Below are 16,323 nucleotides of genomic sequence, written 5' to 3'. Positions count from 1 at the left end.
CGTCTTTGCTGAGACTAAAAAGGTGGGATGTGTCATTGTTGTGTAACCACGTCCCCTATTTGAACTCTCAAGTCCTGTCTGAGATGTTTAAAGGCTTAGAAAAGTTGGCGACACAGTGGCGAACAAGTTGCACGTAACTATCAGCAATCTTCAACTACAGCAAATGAGCCAAAACCCACAGGACGGAAAACACCAAAAAATACAAATCTGACAAAACCACATACTAGATTTCAATAATTAAAAATCGGAATCTCTCTTCATATTTTAGATAATTTTAATCAATTCCAAGTTGACCCTTTTAGGTAATTTAAATGAAAATTATTTGTTTTCCATGTAAAAGTACAATATTAAAAGGGACAAATAATCACCTTGAGAACAATTGTTCCTTTTGCAATTCCCAAACCAGGACAGAAACATATAATTGGCAAAACCTTTGGCTATCTGCCTGGAAAATAAAGAAAAAACATAAACAATCTACTGTACATTCCAACTTATAAGTAGACATTTCTTTGCCAGAGCAGTGCCATATATATGTAGATGGCACTAACCTCTAAACCACCGAGAAGAAATATCCTCATCTGACAGTCTGAATATGCAGTATTTACCCAACAATATTGTTAATGACATTGAAAAATCTGTAAATTCATAGTTGTATACATATAGATTAATTTAGTCACTTTTATTAGATGAGACAAGATCCTCCTAAATCTAGAGAAGACCGTCATCCAAAGATGCAGATCAAGTTTATCCATTATTTGTCACGCTGTACAAACCAAGTTTAGGGCTCTTGCTCTCTCTAGTGGCCTTAATGCAAAACTGCACACATTATGGCAACATCTGGTAATCACATACAATGAGCCTTTTCTAGATGTAGCTCCATTGATCTGCAAGCTGGGGAGAACATGAAGTAAATTATTTATATATGAGTATATATATTTCCTTTTTTATACCTTGAGATGCACCTTGATGTTTAATTATATGTTACGCAAGTAGATGACAGATAATAGATTCAAAATAATAACAATAAAATAATAATAATTGCAGTATTAGTAAATCAAGTTTCCATCTTCAACTTTCCACACAACTACCTCCCTTATAAATCAATCTAGCATATTTCAGGGAGCACAGACATGACCAAATTAAGAAAAAAAATCCCTGAATAAAACAAAACTTGAGAGGAACACCCAATAAGAGAAAAGACACTTTATAATATTTCGGTTCTCGGAATGCATTCTTCTTCGTCGAAACCTAATGTGACAGCGGTATGACACTAAGGTCTATAGGTTGGACTACTCCTCTCTGACAGCTGCATCTCATAGTTTGATTCTAGTTTCTTCTATTTGTGATTTTTCTTACTCCAGAGGGTCCAGAGAAGTACCCTGCGAGCGCTTCTGCTCTTTAGCATGGATAATGACAATCGTCTTCTGTTGCCTCTCACAGACTCTTCAGCCTTCATGACATGGGAAGTGCTTGATGACTGGTGTGGTGTCAACCTCGGACACAGGCTCTCAGCCTCTCGTCCAACCTGCCGTTCTGTGTGTTACGTGACCAGGCTAAGTTCCCATTTGGGGCTACAGAGGTGCTACCTTGTGGTCCTGGGACTTGGCCGAGGGGGCAGGCCTTCGCCCGGTTTCTGCTCCGGCCTCTTGGATGACAGGCTGGGTTTATCGGCAGGGTGCTGGCCTTTACCCAAGAGGATGTTCTCCCAGGCAGGAAAGGACTGTTCAACATACACCCAGTATCTCATCTGAAAGAAAAGAATTAAAGCTACTTTGAATTTTCAGAATGCAAATAAATTTTCACAAATTGATTTTTCTGCAGTTCAGAGTAATTACAAAGATGTATGTATTACAACAGTTCAAGTGCAAGTGAAAGCTGAATAAAAAGCAGTTTGTCATTCACTTACACTAGATAAATGGTAAAACACTAAGGAGTGCTAAATCCTATTGGGCATTGATTTATACTTTAGTGCCATGATACAGATTCAACCATAAAATTAGAAATATATGCTTAAAGAAATATGTAAACTCATTCGGTAAAGGCATCATAAATTGTCTTCTTTAAAAAGGATGGAGTCTTTTTTCTATCGTCATTAATAAATAAATGGTTATGAATGAGGCAACAATATATGCTGAATTACATATTATCTGTGCAATATTGCATTATGGGATAGAGTGTTATGTACTAGCAACTGTGGTTATATGTTGGAATATATTGACAGTAATGGCAGTCACCGATATAAAACTGAAAAAAAAAAAAAATAAGATGGCTAATAATAAGATTGCTAATAATCCAAGATTGAGACAACAAACTGATATGATTCCAGACACATAGAAGATTAACTTTCTGATATCCATTACAATTTATACACAATACAGTTCTCTGTTAATGTAAAAACACAGAATCAAAAGGAGACCAAACATCCCAACTAAGACAGATTGCTCCTTTAAAAACACATTACCCCCTCCCCGAGTCAAATTTGGGGGTAGATCTGTATGTTTGCTCATTACTGACTCAGAATCATTAGAATTACTTATTAGACATTGTCTCTAAAAGTCATCTTTTGCAAATGTAAAGCTCAAATTTTCCTCAATTTTTTGCCACAAATCATTTCAAAAGCCTCATCTTTTAAAAAGGGTTTCTGAAAAGAAAATTTAAGCTGCCGAAAAACATCCCCTCAGTTACCTGTAAAGCAAGATGGCTTGGCTCAGGAAGCTGCGTCATTCTAAGATGCTCCTCAATCTTCTCTAGATCCTGCACAGAACAAATAACAGATTCAAAAGAAAAACACGTTATTAGTTATTTTCTTTTTTAATGACTTCCTATATATGGCATCAGGCAAAGAACTGTTGCCATGGTCTCATGTCAAAGCTAGCAGATGATGTGGTATTTGATCATTGGAACCAAAATCATGGAGTCTTACACCTCAACATCACATTGCAACGCAGCCTACAACATGGATTAGAACGAGTCTCAAAGTTCACCTTCAAGGAATCGAAGACATTTTAGGATTATTATCTGTGACATGCACTGGATCATAGTCGAGTGCGGGAGGGTTCTTGGCAGGGTCAAACACAGTGCCGTAAGATAGCAGATCACATGAACGCTTGTGTTACTACATCTAACAATATAGTCAACTTCAAAATTAGCGATCTCTTAATACCGTGTGCGAAATCATCCGTTAAGGTAGCTCAGAGAAGATGCAAAAGGATGGTGGTTGGTTCCTGCATCCTCACCTGCATCAGAGTAGCGTTCCTGTGTTGAGCGGCCTCACACTTCCTCACGTGCTCTTCAGTCTTGAGTCTGTGCTGCTCCATGCGCTTCTCAATCTGCTGCATCCTCTTTAACCTGAGCAACATCCGGGTAACATCCGTGACCCACAGACCTCAAAAAATTGTCACTCCATTTACTGAACTTTTGTAGTGCCATATGCTGCTTACTGTGTGGAAGTCTGGGTATAAGAATATAAAACAATTACAAAACCAATTTCCATATTACAAATAAGAGCAATGACGATTATCACCCAGGCAAGTTATTATGAACCGACAAATTATTCATAGACTTGCAGACCTTAAAATTCAAAGTTCAGGTGGAATTTAAAACTGCTTAGTGATTTTTAAAGTAAATATCAACGTGCTTCCAGATTGGGTCCAGAGGGTGTTTTAAATCCGAGCCAGCAAATATGAACTATGTTTACAAAAAACAAACAAATGCAAAATAAAGATGTGTATCAATTAAAGAAATCAATATATGGAATATTTTGGAAATAGACATGAGAACATGAAACACGAAACACACTTCATAGATTCAAAAAGTCATTTACAAATAATATTGCTGATTAATACAAAACTGAATTCTGAACACCGGTGAGAGTGCTTGAAAACTGCCTACTGTATGTATACTTTACACATTTTTTTTATTTTCTTGATTTTTAAAAAATGAGTTGCCATAGGAGGAGTAAGTAAAATAAGCTACAGCCCACAGCTATTTGGTAAGGTAAAGTTCTTTTGAGGTTTTTCTAAGAATTATTATAAAAATCTTATAAGTATACATTCATTAATTTGAAAAGACCCAAATCAACTTTCTAAACTAAACTCAACTAAACTAACATACGTACATGTCACTGTTAATAAGTGGAAATCATAACGTTCTTTTCTCTTTGAAGCTCAATATTTAGCTAACAAACCAACACTTGCGTGTACATGTTAAAGTATAATTACAATGGATTCGGATAATTGGGTATAAAAAAAGACACATTTTAAGGTGAATGTTTCTAAACTAACACGTCAAGAGAAAATATTAATTACGGGATTAAATACCAATTCTGACGTTATTTTTACGCTTACAATTCCTCATGTTTTGCTTTAAGGCCGTCTCCGGGGGGGATATCGCCGGTATTTAAAAAACTCATCCGTATATACTGGCATCTTGCTAAGTGTACTCCATGAACGTTTTCTTACTTTGTATTAAAATGATAACGAAAGCAGGCTAACTACTGCTATCTTCTGGTCTGGAGGGGTATTACGTGAAAGAAAACGAAACTTGACCTAAAGGTCCATAATAGTAATGTTTTTTTACACTTTGTAGAGCTGAGAGTGATACGCTTAACCTGAAACATTCAATGACAGTATAACTGAATACGATGATTGTATGAATAGATGTTTGTAAACAATGAAATGCCAGGTAATGGATGATAATACATGGCAGTGAAAATACTGTTGAAACAAGTGAGAAAAACAACAACAACAAAAAACATCAAGAGAAACTTATTGAATAAATCCAGAAATGACAAAACAATACATGAAAGTGAAATCACAAAGATGAAATCCAAGTGGATGAATGATTTTTAAATTAAAAAAAAGTACATTATTCCAAGACAGGGATAATCTAAACAGAAGATTTCATGAGGAACATGAAAAGACCATCAAAATGGACTGTTTTTAATATGTACAGCATGTGATATATTTTCCTTTTTTTCATGTCGTGGATTTTAGCCGTTGGCGGCGCTATGGTGCAGCAATTACCACCTCCACCTCGCAGCAAGAAGATCTCTGATTTGATTCCAAAAGGGGGCCTTTTTGAGTTTGCATTATCTCCCTGTTTCTGCTTGGGTTTCCTTCAGTTTCCTTCAACTGATTAAAACAGGCAGCAGGACGATCAGAGGCCCTAACATTGCCAAGATGCATGAATATACGCTCTATATGTTGTCCAGTGACAACATATAGACAGGCAACCAGTCAAAGACTTACCTTGCTTCTTGTCTAATAACAGCTTGGATAGGCTACTATGCAAATAGTTTAGATGATGGATGGATGGAGGCATTATTTTTGAAGTTTATTATTTGTATGATATGCAATTTGTTGTAGTACACTGAATTTTCAGTAGATGGAGGCAGAAGATTGATGATATTCTGCTCACCCTTGGTATTTTTCTGTCTGTTTTACAGACCTGCGTGTCATGAAACAGCTTAAAATGGGCAAATATCAAAATCCTTGTTGTTTGTGTTCTTGTTTTGTATTAGACACAGATATATCTGGAAGCTAGGAGGAAACTGCCATGCATTGGTTTTTTAGTTATTGTTGAAAATTGTTTTTTACATCACCAAAGCCGATCAATAGTTCCCTTATTTGAAGTTTATGTTGTAATCAAACGTGTGCAACTGACCTTGCACTTTTAATTATGTGCAACACTTCTTCAAACAACGAAATCCAATATATATACAACATATCCAAGGGTGTCGGGAGTAAATATATCCAATATGCCTTTTTTTTAACCATATATGTGCAGTTCTTTTTTCTGCACCTTACTCAAGTGCTTCCATTGTGGATCATGTTAGGCGGGTGCAGTTAATTATGTCCCTATTGGTTTGAGTCTACTATCAAACATACTATCTATACTACACACAACATACTATCCATACGTGTATGGGGATATAAATTATCAGGAAAAAAATTGAACGAGGGCAGATATGATAATCCAGTGAAGATCATATCAAATATTATTTGAAGAAAGTGTTTCTTTAAATGTATCTGTGTTTGTTTAAGCATAAGGTCTTTCATGCTGTCATGTATTCACAGTGTGCCCTGTTCTAATTCCTTTCACCCCACATGGTTGACCTTTGTGCATAAATATTGACACATCATATTGATTGTATATATTATAAAAAAAAAAGTCCCTCCTCTCACTATTTTTGATTGGAAACTGCAGCCGTCCAACTCATGGTTGGTGGGTTTATACCAGTGTGCATGTTTTCCATGGTTATACAAATATAAATACAAATAGACTGATTTCTAATTAAGTTTGCTTGTGACTGTGAGGTCGCTTCTATCATCATACTATTACCTAAATTCAGTCTATATTGTTTAGCAAAATTTTATGATCTCTGATAAAACAACTAGATTAAATTTCATAGAATTCACACCAAATACTTAAAAAAACTTAATGCTTCTCGATGAAACATTACACTCCCTGAATATACCAGGAAGTAATGGCATTAAAATATACCCAGTGATTATATTAATTTGAATGGGGTAGATTTCTAGAATTCAATGAGAAAACATTGTGGTTGTTTAAGGGGCTGCAGGGGTCTAGGTGCAGTTTGACATTTTTTATTCATGATATTCCATGAATATCAAAGAATAGCCATAAACCTTCAATAGAATTTGTCTTATATTGAAATCTGATTAGGGAACCATAAAATGTCCTGACTTCAGACCAATAGGGAACAATGAGTAATTTTACTATAATGCTATCGGAAAGTTTAGACCATTCTTTCTGATTAAAGTAATAGTCATACTTCCTTTTTTTAATTCTTTTAGAACATTGACTAATTGACGTACTTGCAGCCACAACCTAGACAGCAGCCGTTATTTTGCGTCATCGCACTTCTGTCCTCAAGTTTCCTTTGTCTAAATCAGAATAACATTTATGTGAATGTCCACCATTTTTTCCCAGAATTAGTGGCAAATTGCTATATTGATAATGACATCGAGTCAGTTCTCGGCTTTCATCGACACCGAGCTTCTGGATATTGTCCAATAATTTCGGAAATATGGGCTGGGCATGATTCCCAGGTCAAACCAACACTGTTTGGTCGACGTGGATTGTTTCAGAGCCGGAGTCTTTATCTGACAAAATAACACATGGTGGCAGGGGGGGAAATTCTCATCCAGTTAAACTGCCCATTTCACGCGTTTCATTTAAAACAAAAAAATACTAATGTGCAAATGCGACTCTGGGAACGTCAGGTGAATTCATACACCGCTGTTTGATCCGATCCCACGTGAGAAGAAAATAGACAAAAAAAAATATAAATATATACAACACAGAAGAGTTTCAGAAAGTTACATCAAAACCCATATTTTATTTGATGTATAGCAATACCATTTACATATTAAATAACACTATAATAGAATGCTTTGATATAGCTTTCAACGAAACAAACAAAGAAGAAAAAGAAGTTATCCATCTTTTTGTCTTATTTCATGTTACAAAAGAGGGAGCAACAGCCACCTTTCCAAAAGCAGGGCAACAGATAGGAAATCATAGTGACTCTAGAGAGCTTTTCTATTGTGCAAGTGTGACAACAGAATCATAGCATCCAGAGGGGGTTGTTGTAACATCACAATCACTGCCTGGTGGCTCACGAAGGCCGTTAAGCTTTGGAACTAGAATGTGATGAAGACCAGAAGCCGGACGCACAGGATCCACCACAAAACAGCAACGGCATGAGTTGAGAGGATCGCGTAGACCCACACGAGTGTGTCCGATTCATGGGACGCGTAATTCAGGAAAGGTTTTTGTATTGCAAAATATCTGAGGACAAAAGCGAAGTGCCGTATGATGTGATTTCAAAAATGGAAACGATGAAACATTTCCTCTGACACAGTCAATACATACACAGTTCTCGGAGAAGGGCTGGGTTACAGAGGCAACAAAATATATACATTTCTTATTCACAGTACAGCTCTGTGTGTATATGTGTGTCTGCGTGTGTGTGTGTGTGTATTTGTGTGAGTGCGCGCGCTTCCAAGGCAACACAACAACTTTTCATTCTGTGTGATCATAATAATCAAAATCACTTGGAAATGGCGCAGGAACAACAAAAACAGAAAACAGTTAATCTCACCACATCAGTGGTTTCACTCGCAGTTACAAGAACATCAATATCATTTTTTCTAAAAGAGTGACACACAAATTCATGTTTGACCAGCAATTGGAAACTACTTATGATGGTGGGAAACAAATCCAGAGGCCGTAATGTTCAGTGTCAGCCGCAATCATGACATCACGATTTGCCCGCTGAGGCCAAATGAAGCCAAAACATCCCAGAGAGAACGGGACACCAAGACCTGATGTGTCCCCTGCCGGACCTGCAGAAAACAGGACCGCCTCTCTAGTTCTCTCCCTCTCTACACCATTAGTTACTAACTTAAAGTTTTTTTTTTTTTTTTAATTTCTTGTTTAACTTACCTTTAAGTCCAAGGACTCTCATTTTGGGATATTTCAACATTTCAGGTGACTGTTTATGACATGAAGGGTTCGAGTCCTTTTAATAAAAGAGTCTTGCCAGCAGTTTTAATGAAGGTCCAACTGCCACTATTTATGGGTTTTTGCCTTTTGCTCTTTTGATTGCATTGGTAGGTCCTTGCTGCACCAAAAGACAGCTGCAGAGGGTTAAGTGCTAAAGGTATTAATTCCCTAATTTCATCTTTGTAAACAAGAGTCATCCATAGGATACTGATCAGCAGATGATGGCACGGAGACCTTTTTTTTCCAAACTTTCTCAATCACTAACAGTAGATTTCCCCCACAAATCTGTTTTTTTTTTTTTTTTTTAACTCTCCCCACTGTTCTGTAATTCCCCAGACACTTATCTTTAATTCTGTAAATTTAGTCTGCAGAAATCTTCCTGGCTGGGGCCTTTAAGATGTTTTGGCTTCACTTTCGGTATCATTCATGTGTCTGGACTTGACATGTCAATGGTTACACTTTTTTTTTTTTTTTTATCAATCTAATATTAGTTTTCAAGATGTCTGAGAAGCTGTGTTGTGCAAAACCACCTGCTGTGAATGGATCGTTCGGATAATGCGTTACTTGAAATTGAAAAAAAGAATTTAAAAAAAAGCCAGAGTTACATGACATCTTTAAGAGCTGTTTCCTAAGTGTTTAAGTGTGGACTCCTGAAGCCCCCGTACAAAGAATATAATACAAGAAGAGGAGACTGATGTCTTTTGTACTTATTGTTAGATGACGAGGTTAGACTTTGCATAAGGACACTGATATAAGTGATGGGTGGTTGGCTTGGAGGTTGGGGTGGGCTGGGGTCAGAGGGGGCATCCATTCAAGTGGGAGACAGAAAACCTGCCCATCTCTTTACTGCAAGGGTAGGATTGAAGTCTTTGGTAAAAGTCTTTTTTTTTTGTTTTTTAAGAGAAGGAAATCAAAATACATTTGTCCCCGTTTGACACCTTATCTGTTTTGTGCTGTGTAGGGAAAAAAAATGCTTTCATATTTCCATTCAGAATTCAAAATCACAAGTTTTCATTTCACGCCATTGATCACAGAGGTACAGAACGTCAGCAAAATCAGCAATTCAGTAAGAACATCCTCACGTCAAAAACATTTTTGGAAATGTATGTTTATGTATGTGTGTGTGTTTGTATGTGTGTTTACCGCAGCTAAAGCTTCAGGTTCTGCTCTTCGCGTGTAGGCCACAAAACCAGAAATATAAACACGGCACTGGAGATCGATGTGTGAAAGTGAAGGCCAGGGAGGGTTGGCATCATTCTGTTGGCGAGCACGCATGTAGAACGGGCCTCCGGCTATTTCCTTTTCTCCTAAATGTGTTTGAATATATTATTTCTATCCACTCCTGACAAGTGAATAAACAGATCCTGTATTTTCCTCTACTGTAATGTAATTCAATAAACATGGGTAGTTTTGTATTTCAAGTGCGAGTCATAATTCAAAGTTAAATTAAACACAAGCGGTATGAGGTGAAAATAAAGACATTAGTGGTCTCCTTGATTAAAATCATTTATAAAAGGTACACATTTTGCTAAGCACTTGTTCATTTTTGTTGAACAACTTATATCACTATGGCTTCTATTTTCTTCTTTGTGATAGTCTGTTCCACCTACTTTCTAAATAGCTGTTTTGTGAATGGGAATATGTATCCTTGGAAAGCACTTGATATACCTGTATGGTTTCTAATAGCGTTGCAGAAGGTTAGCCAATAAGAAACAATCTCTTCAGGGTTATTTGACATGAGGTCTGGATGAAAAGCGAGAGAACCCGATGTCATTGAAGCCTCTTTGTGAACATATCATGGCTTCAAATCTCTCCAGGATCCTCTTTTGAGTTAAAAATAAAGTAAAGTTTTGTTGAGAAGAAGGTCGTGTTCACTAGACTTCAGATGATATATGGTGGATATACATATTTTTTTATTTTGTGAGTCAAGTCTAACTTTTCAGTTATAAAATGTGTTTTTTTCCCCCTGTTGCACTCCCTTTAAGTATGTTTGCTATAAAAGTGATAACACCTACATTAGTCAGATCCAAACAATAAATGCTGTTAGCGTTGCTCTATCTGTTAAAAGCATCATAAATCTGTTTAAATTTTTCAAATTTGATCATCACGTCGAACACCCCATTTATCCGTCTGTATCTCACGGCAACAGCCATAGTTGATCCGGAAATGAAGAGATGTAGAATAGAGCAACATCAAATCTAAGAAACCTAAATTTAGCAGTTGCAAAAGTTATAAACTGGCATGTAGATTTAATAAGTGCACCGGCTCAAACGCAAAGGTTTGAGAATGATAAAAAAAATTCCCATTGTTGAAAAATACACTGACGCGCGTACCTGTATACAATAGGTAAACTTCTCTTACCTGATTTTCTTTCTTCCATGTACAATGGACAAAAAGCTACAATATATCATCTTGACTTCTATCTCTTCGACTCAGAACTAAACATTATCTAAGTGCCTGTTTCTCCAGGCAACAAAAGCATAGATTAGATAATAAGATTACAAGTGAAAAGATTCACACTGAGTACCAAACCCTGTTTAGGCCTCTTAAACCTGTTGCATAGAGCTTGTTGCTGAGTGCACTGTTCCCTCGCAGATCCTAATTCCCTAAAGCAAAATGGAACTTGCTGTGTTATGCTGGGTTCCGTGTTCTTAATCCGTGCTCGCCTGTCAGAAGGAACCTATGACCTGCAGAACTATTTCCTTGATAGATGGAGTGGCCTGAGATTGCATCATCATCATCTGTTATCATATGTAGAGAAAAAAAAAGAAAAGAAAAAAACCATAAAAAAAATCAACAGGGCATGTTTGTGAGCATGAGTTTGGATGAGTATAGCAGCATACAGCAACATGGAGGCGAGAGAGTGCGGTTCAGATGAATACTGGAGTGGTATACTATTGTACGTGGTAGGAATCAAGCAGCCTGAGGCGGGAGGCCAAGAAGAACATGTAGAAAAATCACAAAGTTATTATGATAAGGATATATTTATATATGTATACATACAGTATTTCCATATATTAAAAATTATATTATGAATTGTACAAACAAATAAAGATAAAAGTTCACAGTAGCCGCTGTTACACCACACTGGTATCCTATCATGGGTGGTACTCACAAAAAAAAAAAAAAAAAAAAAAAAAAGAAAACAAGGCAAAGAAATAGACGGGAAGAGACTCCTTAATGAAACAGAAACAAGAACAAACAAACAAGCGCTATGTGTCTGTGGCAATGTGTACTGGGATCGTACTCCGTATGATGAATGAGTGGTACAATGAGCTTAGGTGAGTGGTTTAGCTGCAGTGGGACAGCGATGTTACCGAGGAGTTTGTGCCGCCCTCCATCCACTGTCTTAAATCAGCTCTTAGGTCAGTGGCAGGCAGAATAATGTCCCTCACAGACGCAAATGGTTTAGTCGGGCTGATGCTGTGGAATGTCAAAACAATCAGAGCTCGAGTGGAGAAAAGCCAAGTGAGTCAGCTTTAGTATAGGCAGTAACACTGACATTATATAGTGCAAACAAGAAAAGACAGAAAAAGTGTTTCTCGTTGCCTACCGTCGCCGTCGTGAAACTTAAAAACGCAGGTGCAAACCCTTCAGCAGGAGAACATTAAGACATAAAATGGCGAAAAAAATAAATATCAAAAACTTTTTATCAGTGTAAAAAAGTAATCAGGTTATTCATTTTAACCAAGAGTCTGGCAGAAAAGGCCTCAAAAAGTCTTGTCCACAATTGTTCTTTCACAAAGTTAAATGCCTCCTCAGAGGGTTTGTGGACCTCGCGGGGGTGGGACGGGGATGTTGGGACCCACATGAGACCCTCAGCGCTCCCCTCACACCAGTGACTCCATGCTCTCTGCCTGGTCGGACATGGATGACGTGGTCCCGTTACTGTTCCTGGCCAGAGGACTCAACCCGTTCTCTGTGCTGCTGACAAGGCTGAGCAGAGCTTGGTATAGGAACTGGTACTGATCCTGTGGAGGGGTCACAGAATGGGTCGGGTTGCAAAAACAGGTAAAAAGAGAGAAATATTGAACCGGATCTGGTGCCTCCATATGTTGCACAAGTTTTTTTTGTGTGTGTCTTTAATGTTTTTAAACAACTTTGGCCTTTGTATTCCAGATTCCAGGTATATTACTACGTTTGCCATTCTTATCAAACACCCCTGGACCCTGTCGGACAACGTACATGTTATTGTGCTGCCTTCAATAGACGCTGTCTCATAACACGGACTGCTTTTGTTCGGTCATTGATGTTCTATCCTATTCTATTCTACGGATTTCTTTGCATTCCAGTTTTTAGATGAATTGGGGCAGATCCTGTCCAGAATTTGCTGGATGCAGTTGTCAGACTCACAGTGTGTGTAAAGACTCCTGGCCTCATGAGGTTGATCATCTTGGCCACTTGATAGACATCAGTGATACCCTCATGTTCCAGCTGCTGAGACAGGGTGGTGAGGGCACACAGCATGCCGGCAGACACCGCTCCGAACCTGAAAAACAAGGGCGTGTTAGAAAAAAAATAAACAGAATACAATCACCTCATTTCTCCTCCATCGATCCAAATGCATAGTGTTCTTCTTTTACTGTGAACGTTTTTTTTTTTTTTTTTAAATTTACAACAATGACCTACGGTGTATAATAAAACACCATCTTATATATTGTTTATAGCTACAGAAGGACGAAAGCTCCCGAGCTGCACACTTCATTAAGATCTTATCAGTACTGCAATATTAGTGTAATAACCATCATTTTAAGGAGGTTAAATGTGCCATAAGAAACAAATCGTTGTCATTCAGGGACAAACCGTGTGCTTGGGTGCGTGGTGGGAGAGAGAAACAGAACAGCACTGATATAACATTGCATAGGTAGACCTATCAAAGAGCAATTAACTTCATTATGAAACAGTCAGGAATAACAACACGGAACAATGTAGTTACAAAATTATGGGGTGCATTGAAGGGCCTCCGACATATGACAGCGCTGTCATTTAAGTAATGTATCACACATTCGTTTGATGACAGATGTGCTGAAACAGAATATACTGCACCATCTTCTATCCATTATTTCTATAGAAAATAATGGGGGGTCAATCGTGTCATTATCATCAAGGTTAGAGTGGTTGGTAATTATAGAAGGATTGCAGAGAAAGTCTTTGAAAAATACATTTAGAAGGACTTATGTTCCTCTGCTGAATTCCGTAATAGCAGAAACTCATGGAGACTGAACTCTGCTTGAGCCTGAGAATCTACCACTGGATGCAGGACTCTACCGACGCAGATTCAGAGGAACAGCAACTCAGCCGGGGAAAGGAGACTGTCATAGATCAGCGATAGTCCCTCCGAGATTAAAGATTTATCAGCGAGTGAATCCACCTGAGGATGACAGCTCAACCCGGTAAGGCTCCCTAGAGAACGGCGGGTAGCCTTCACCGCATAAAGGGTCTCCTGTTCCATTAGCCGGCCTGTCAGAGGCACCACAGAAACCACTGCTAACAACCCACGCCTGGCTGGATAATGAACGGGCAGACAATTTAGACGGGGTTTAATTCTGAATCTCTCAGGTTGCTTTGAGCTGGCTGCGCCATAGCAACCAGATGAAGTGCTCAATTAGTCACTTTTCTTCTCCAGGATGCGACAAGCCATCTTCATTACACTAATAAATAAACATGAGCAGAGCTGCTGGATTAGAGTCGTTGGAGAACAGTAATGTGTGTCAATATTTAAGACGTGTTCATTATGTTTAATTGGGCAGTTTGCTGGGGTGCCTGTGGGGTGGAAGGTGGGGGCTGGGGCTGTCACAAAAAATGAAGACGGCTGTTTGTAGGGAAGATAATATGCGTCATTCTATATTTTCTCTCCTTTTATCCAACAGTCTTACTGTCAGGGTAGATGTAGTGGGGCAGTTCTTGTCCACATCATTTTTTGACACATTTGCCTTCGGGCGGATTGCGGAGGCTTTCCCTGGGGTTTTGGTGGAATATCTAAAAGCTATTTTCTCAAGGCTTAGTTTCAAGTTGTTTGTTTATAATGACGATGCTGGCTATAAAGTTGCTGATCTATATTCTAAAGTAAAGATTTGTGTTGTGGACCTCCGTGGGATCTTGAGAAAACAAGCATTTTAGGTGGTTCTCTTCCTGAGGACATCTAATAAACAGATCTCTTGAGTGTTCAGACACAGGCAATCTGATCCAACAAGAAAAATCGACAATGTACGTAAAAATAAGTGCATTTAGAATGTGTTTAATGATTTCTTTGTCTACCTCAAAGTTGGGTTCATTTGGTAATATTTTTTATTATGCACTCAAGGGAAACCGGCTTTGAATTCTTGTCTGTTTTTGAAAATGACTTATTTTAAGAAAAGATCAGCGATACTTTGTCATATGTCCTCTGGCAAAAGGCTTTAAATAAAAACATTATATAAGTACTCTGGTGAAATTCAACTCCACATTTTTCTGAGTAAGAAAATCCTAAAACTCCTTCTACTTGATACTATTAGCTTAAGAGTAAAACATAATTTTAAACAATCATCCAGAGGGAGTGCCTACTGATATAGTCTTGTCCCACGCTCAATATTGGATCATACGCTTGAAAAGTTTTAAGGTGTCACAAATTCTGCAAATGTACCCTTTTCACTATCCTATTTACATGATGAATATTTATTAACCTTTGATAAACACATTGAAAAAATAAAACTAAAATCTCTCACGTGTCAAACTCAGCTGAAACATACAACTGCATCGAAGAGAAGAAAAATATATTTTTCGCTGAAGGGCGTCTTCAATATCATTTCAGTACCGACCAAAGTGCATCAAGTTTTAAATGTTGTCCCTGAAATGCTTTCACTTATTCAATGATCACGTATGTTGCATCAGACTTAGTTAATAAGCATATGATTCAGGACAAAACATTTAAATCCCCTGGCTGGTGAAGCAGCGACAACTAACCCAGATCCTTAAAAACCCTGAAACTCCCTCCAATCTCCCCTGAAGCTTGATTTATAAATCTGGGCTGCAGCTTCTTCACATGCAAAGAGAATTTAAATGCGTTGTCCTCATTCATATAACTTTATGTGGGCGCTAAACTTTTTTTAAATCAAGCTTGAATGCATCTGTCTGAGGTTGTTTTAGTTCAACTATTCCTGACTATTTCACAAGTACACAACAACTACTGTCACTTTCACTGCTAGCAGTATCGACAAATGAACCATTTAGCAACAAAGCGTCAAAACAGAGCGGAGGGATCGGACTGACTCGTCATGGATGATGGTAGGTCCGTCACGGATGGCTGCCTCCTCCTTGATGACATTGATGAGCTCGAAGGCGCTGCTGATTGGGGCGTCAGGGTTCGGCCACTTGGGGCACTGAAAGTGACGTACCTCTAATACGTAGTCATCCTGGTAGTCAGAGAGACAGACAGCAGCAGAGACAAGTGCAAAGGTTCAGACATTTTGCTTCGATACAACTTTGTCTGTGATAAGAATGAGGCCAGAGAGGAGTTCTTCGTTGCTTACAGAGCTGCAAAGTTTACCTTCCACACTATTTCTCCCTGTCTTCACATACTTTGTTTTACAGGAGCACTGTTTCGAGGATCCTTGTCAGAATGTTGACTAGTTGTCAGAAAGTTTTAGTTAATCCCTTGTGAAAATATCCATGGAACAGAGACTGAAAACAGATAATCAAAAATATCGTGATAAACTAATAAAAGAGAACAGGAAGGGGTTCTGGAGCATCCGATGCATTGGTGGCTTGGGTGATCAGGACCATGAGGGATTTCATTTTACAGAGAGAAATAAT

At 38.1% G+C, this 16,323-nt stretch overlaps 2 protein-coding genes across 3 annotated transcripts in view; both read right to left on the bottom strand.

The window, feature by feature from the left end:
* Positions 1-262: 262 nt before the first annotated feature.
* On the bottom strand, positions 263-4,451 carry cep15 (centrosomal protein 15). 2 transcript variants are annotated; one of them, XM_086168573.1, is made up of 4 exons: positions 4,347-4,451; positions 3,237-3,348; positions 2,686-2,754; positions 263-1,747 (listed from the first exon to the last, which is right to left on the bottom strand). In XM_086168573.1, exons 1-4 carry the CDS (start codon positions 4,409-4,411, stop codon positions 1,583-1,585), a joined length of 411 nt encoding a protein of 136 aa, XP_086024699.1. In that variant the 5' UTR covers positions 4,412-4,451; the 3' UTR covers positions 263-1,582. The 2 variants fall into 2 exon arrangements, with proteins under 2 accessions (XP_086024699.1, XP_086024700.1); XM_086168574.1 differs by having other exon boundaries at positions 4,320-4,442.
* A 7,049-nt stretch (positions 4,452-11,500) lies between these two features.
* Positions 11,501-16,323, bottom strand: part of LOC147222225 (receptor-type tyrosine-protein phosphatase gamma-like) — a 457,121-nt gene continuing 452,298 nt past the window's right edge. The window contains exons 27-29 of the mRNA XM_086168151.1: positions 15,781-15,923; positions 12,886-13,021; positions 11,501-12,503 (exon numbers count right to left, since the gene is read on the bottom strand). Of these exons, the coding sequence (XP_086024277.1) occupies positions 12,363-12,503; positions 12,886-13,021; positions 15,781-15,923 (420 nt within the window). The 3' untranslated portion in view covers positions 11,501-12,362. The remainder of the gene's footprint in view (positions 12,504-12,885; positions 13,022-15,780; positions 15,924-16,323) is intronic.

The sequence above is a fragment of the Fistularia commersonii genome, chromosome 21, assembly GCF_037954325.1.
Source record: "Fistularia commersonii isolate RoL2024-O1a breed Wild chromosome 21, RoL_Fcom_v1.0, whole genome shotgun sequence".
NCBI classification, from domain to species: Eukaryota; Metazoa; Chordata; class Actinopteri; order Syngnathiformes; family Fistulariidae; genus Fistularia; species Fistularia commersonii.
Note: the sequence above shows the minus strand (reverse complement) of the source record. Positions and strands in the feature narration are given on the sequence as shown.

Excerpts from the sequence above, each read along its gene's own strand:
- cep15 (XM_086168573.1), bottom strand. The coding sequence starts at position 4,411 with ATGAGTTTTTTAAATACCGGCGATATCCCCCCCGGAGACGGCCTTAAA. Across the intron at positions 2,755-3,236 it reads GGAACGCTACTCTGATGCAG|GATCTAGAGAAGATTGAGGA; the intron begins GTGAGGATGCAG and ends TGTTCTGTGCAG. Across the intron at positions 1,748-2,685 it reads CAAGCCATCTTGCTTTACAG|ATGAGATACTGGGTGTATGT; the intron begins GTAACTGAGGGG and ends CTTTTCTTTCAG.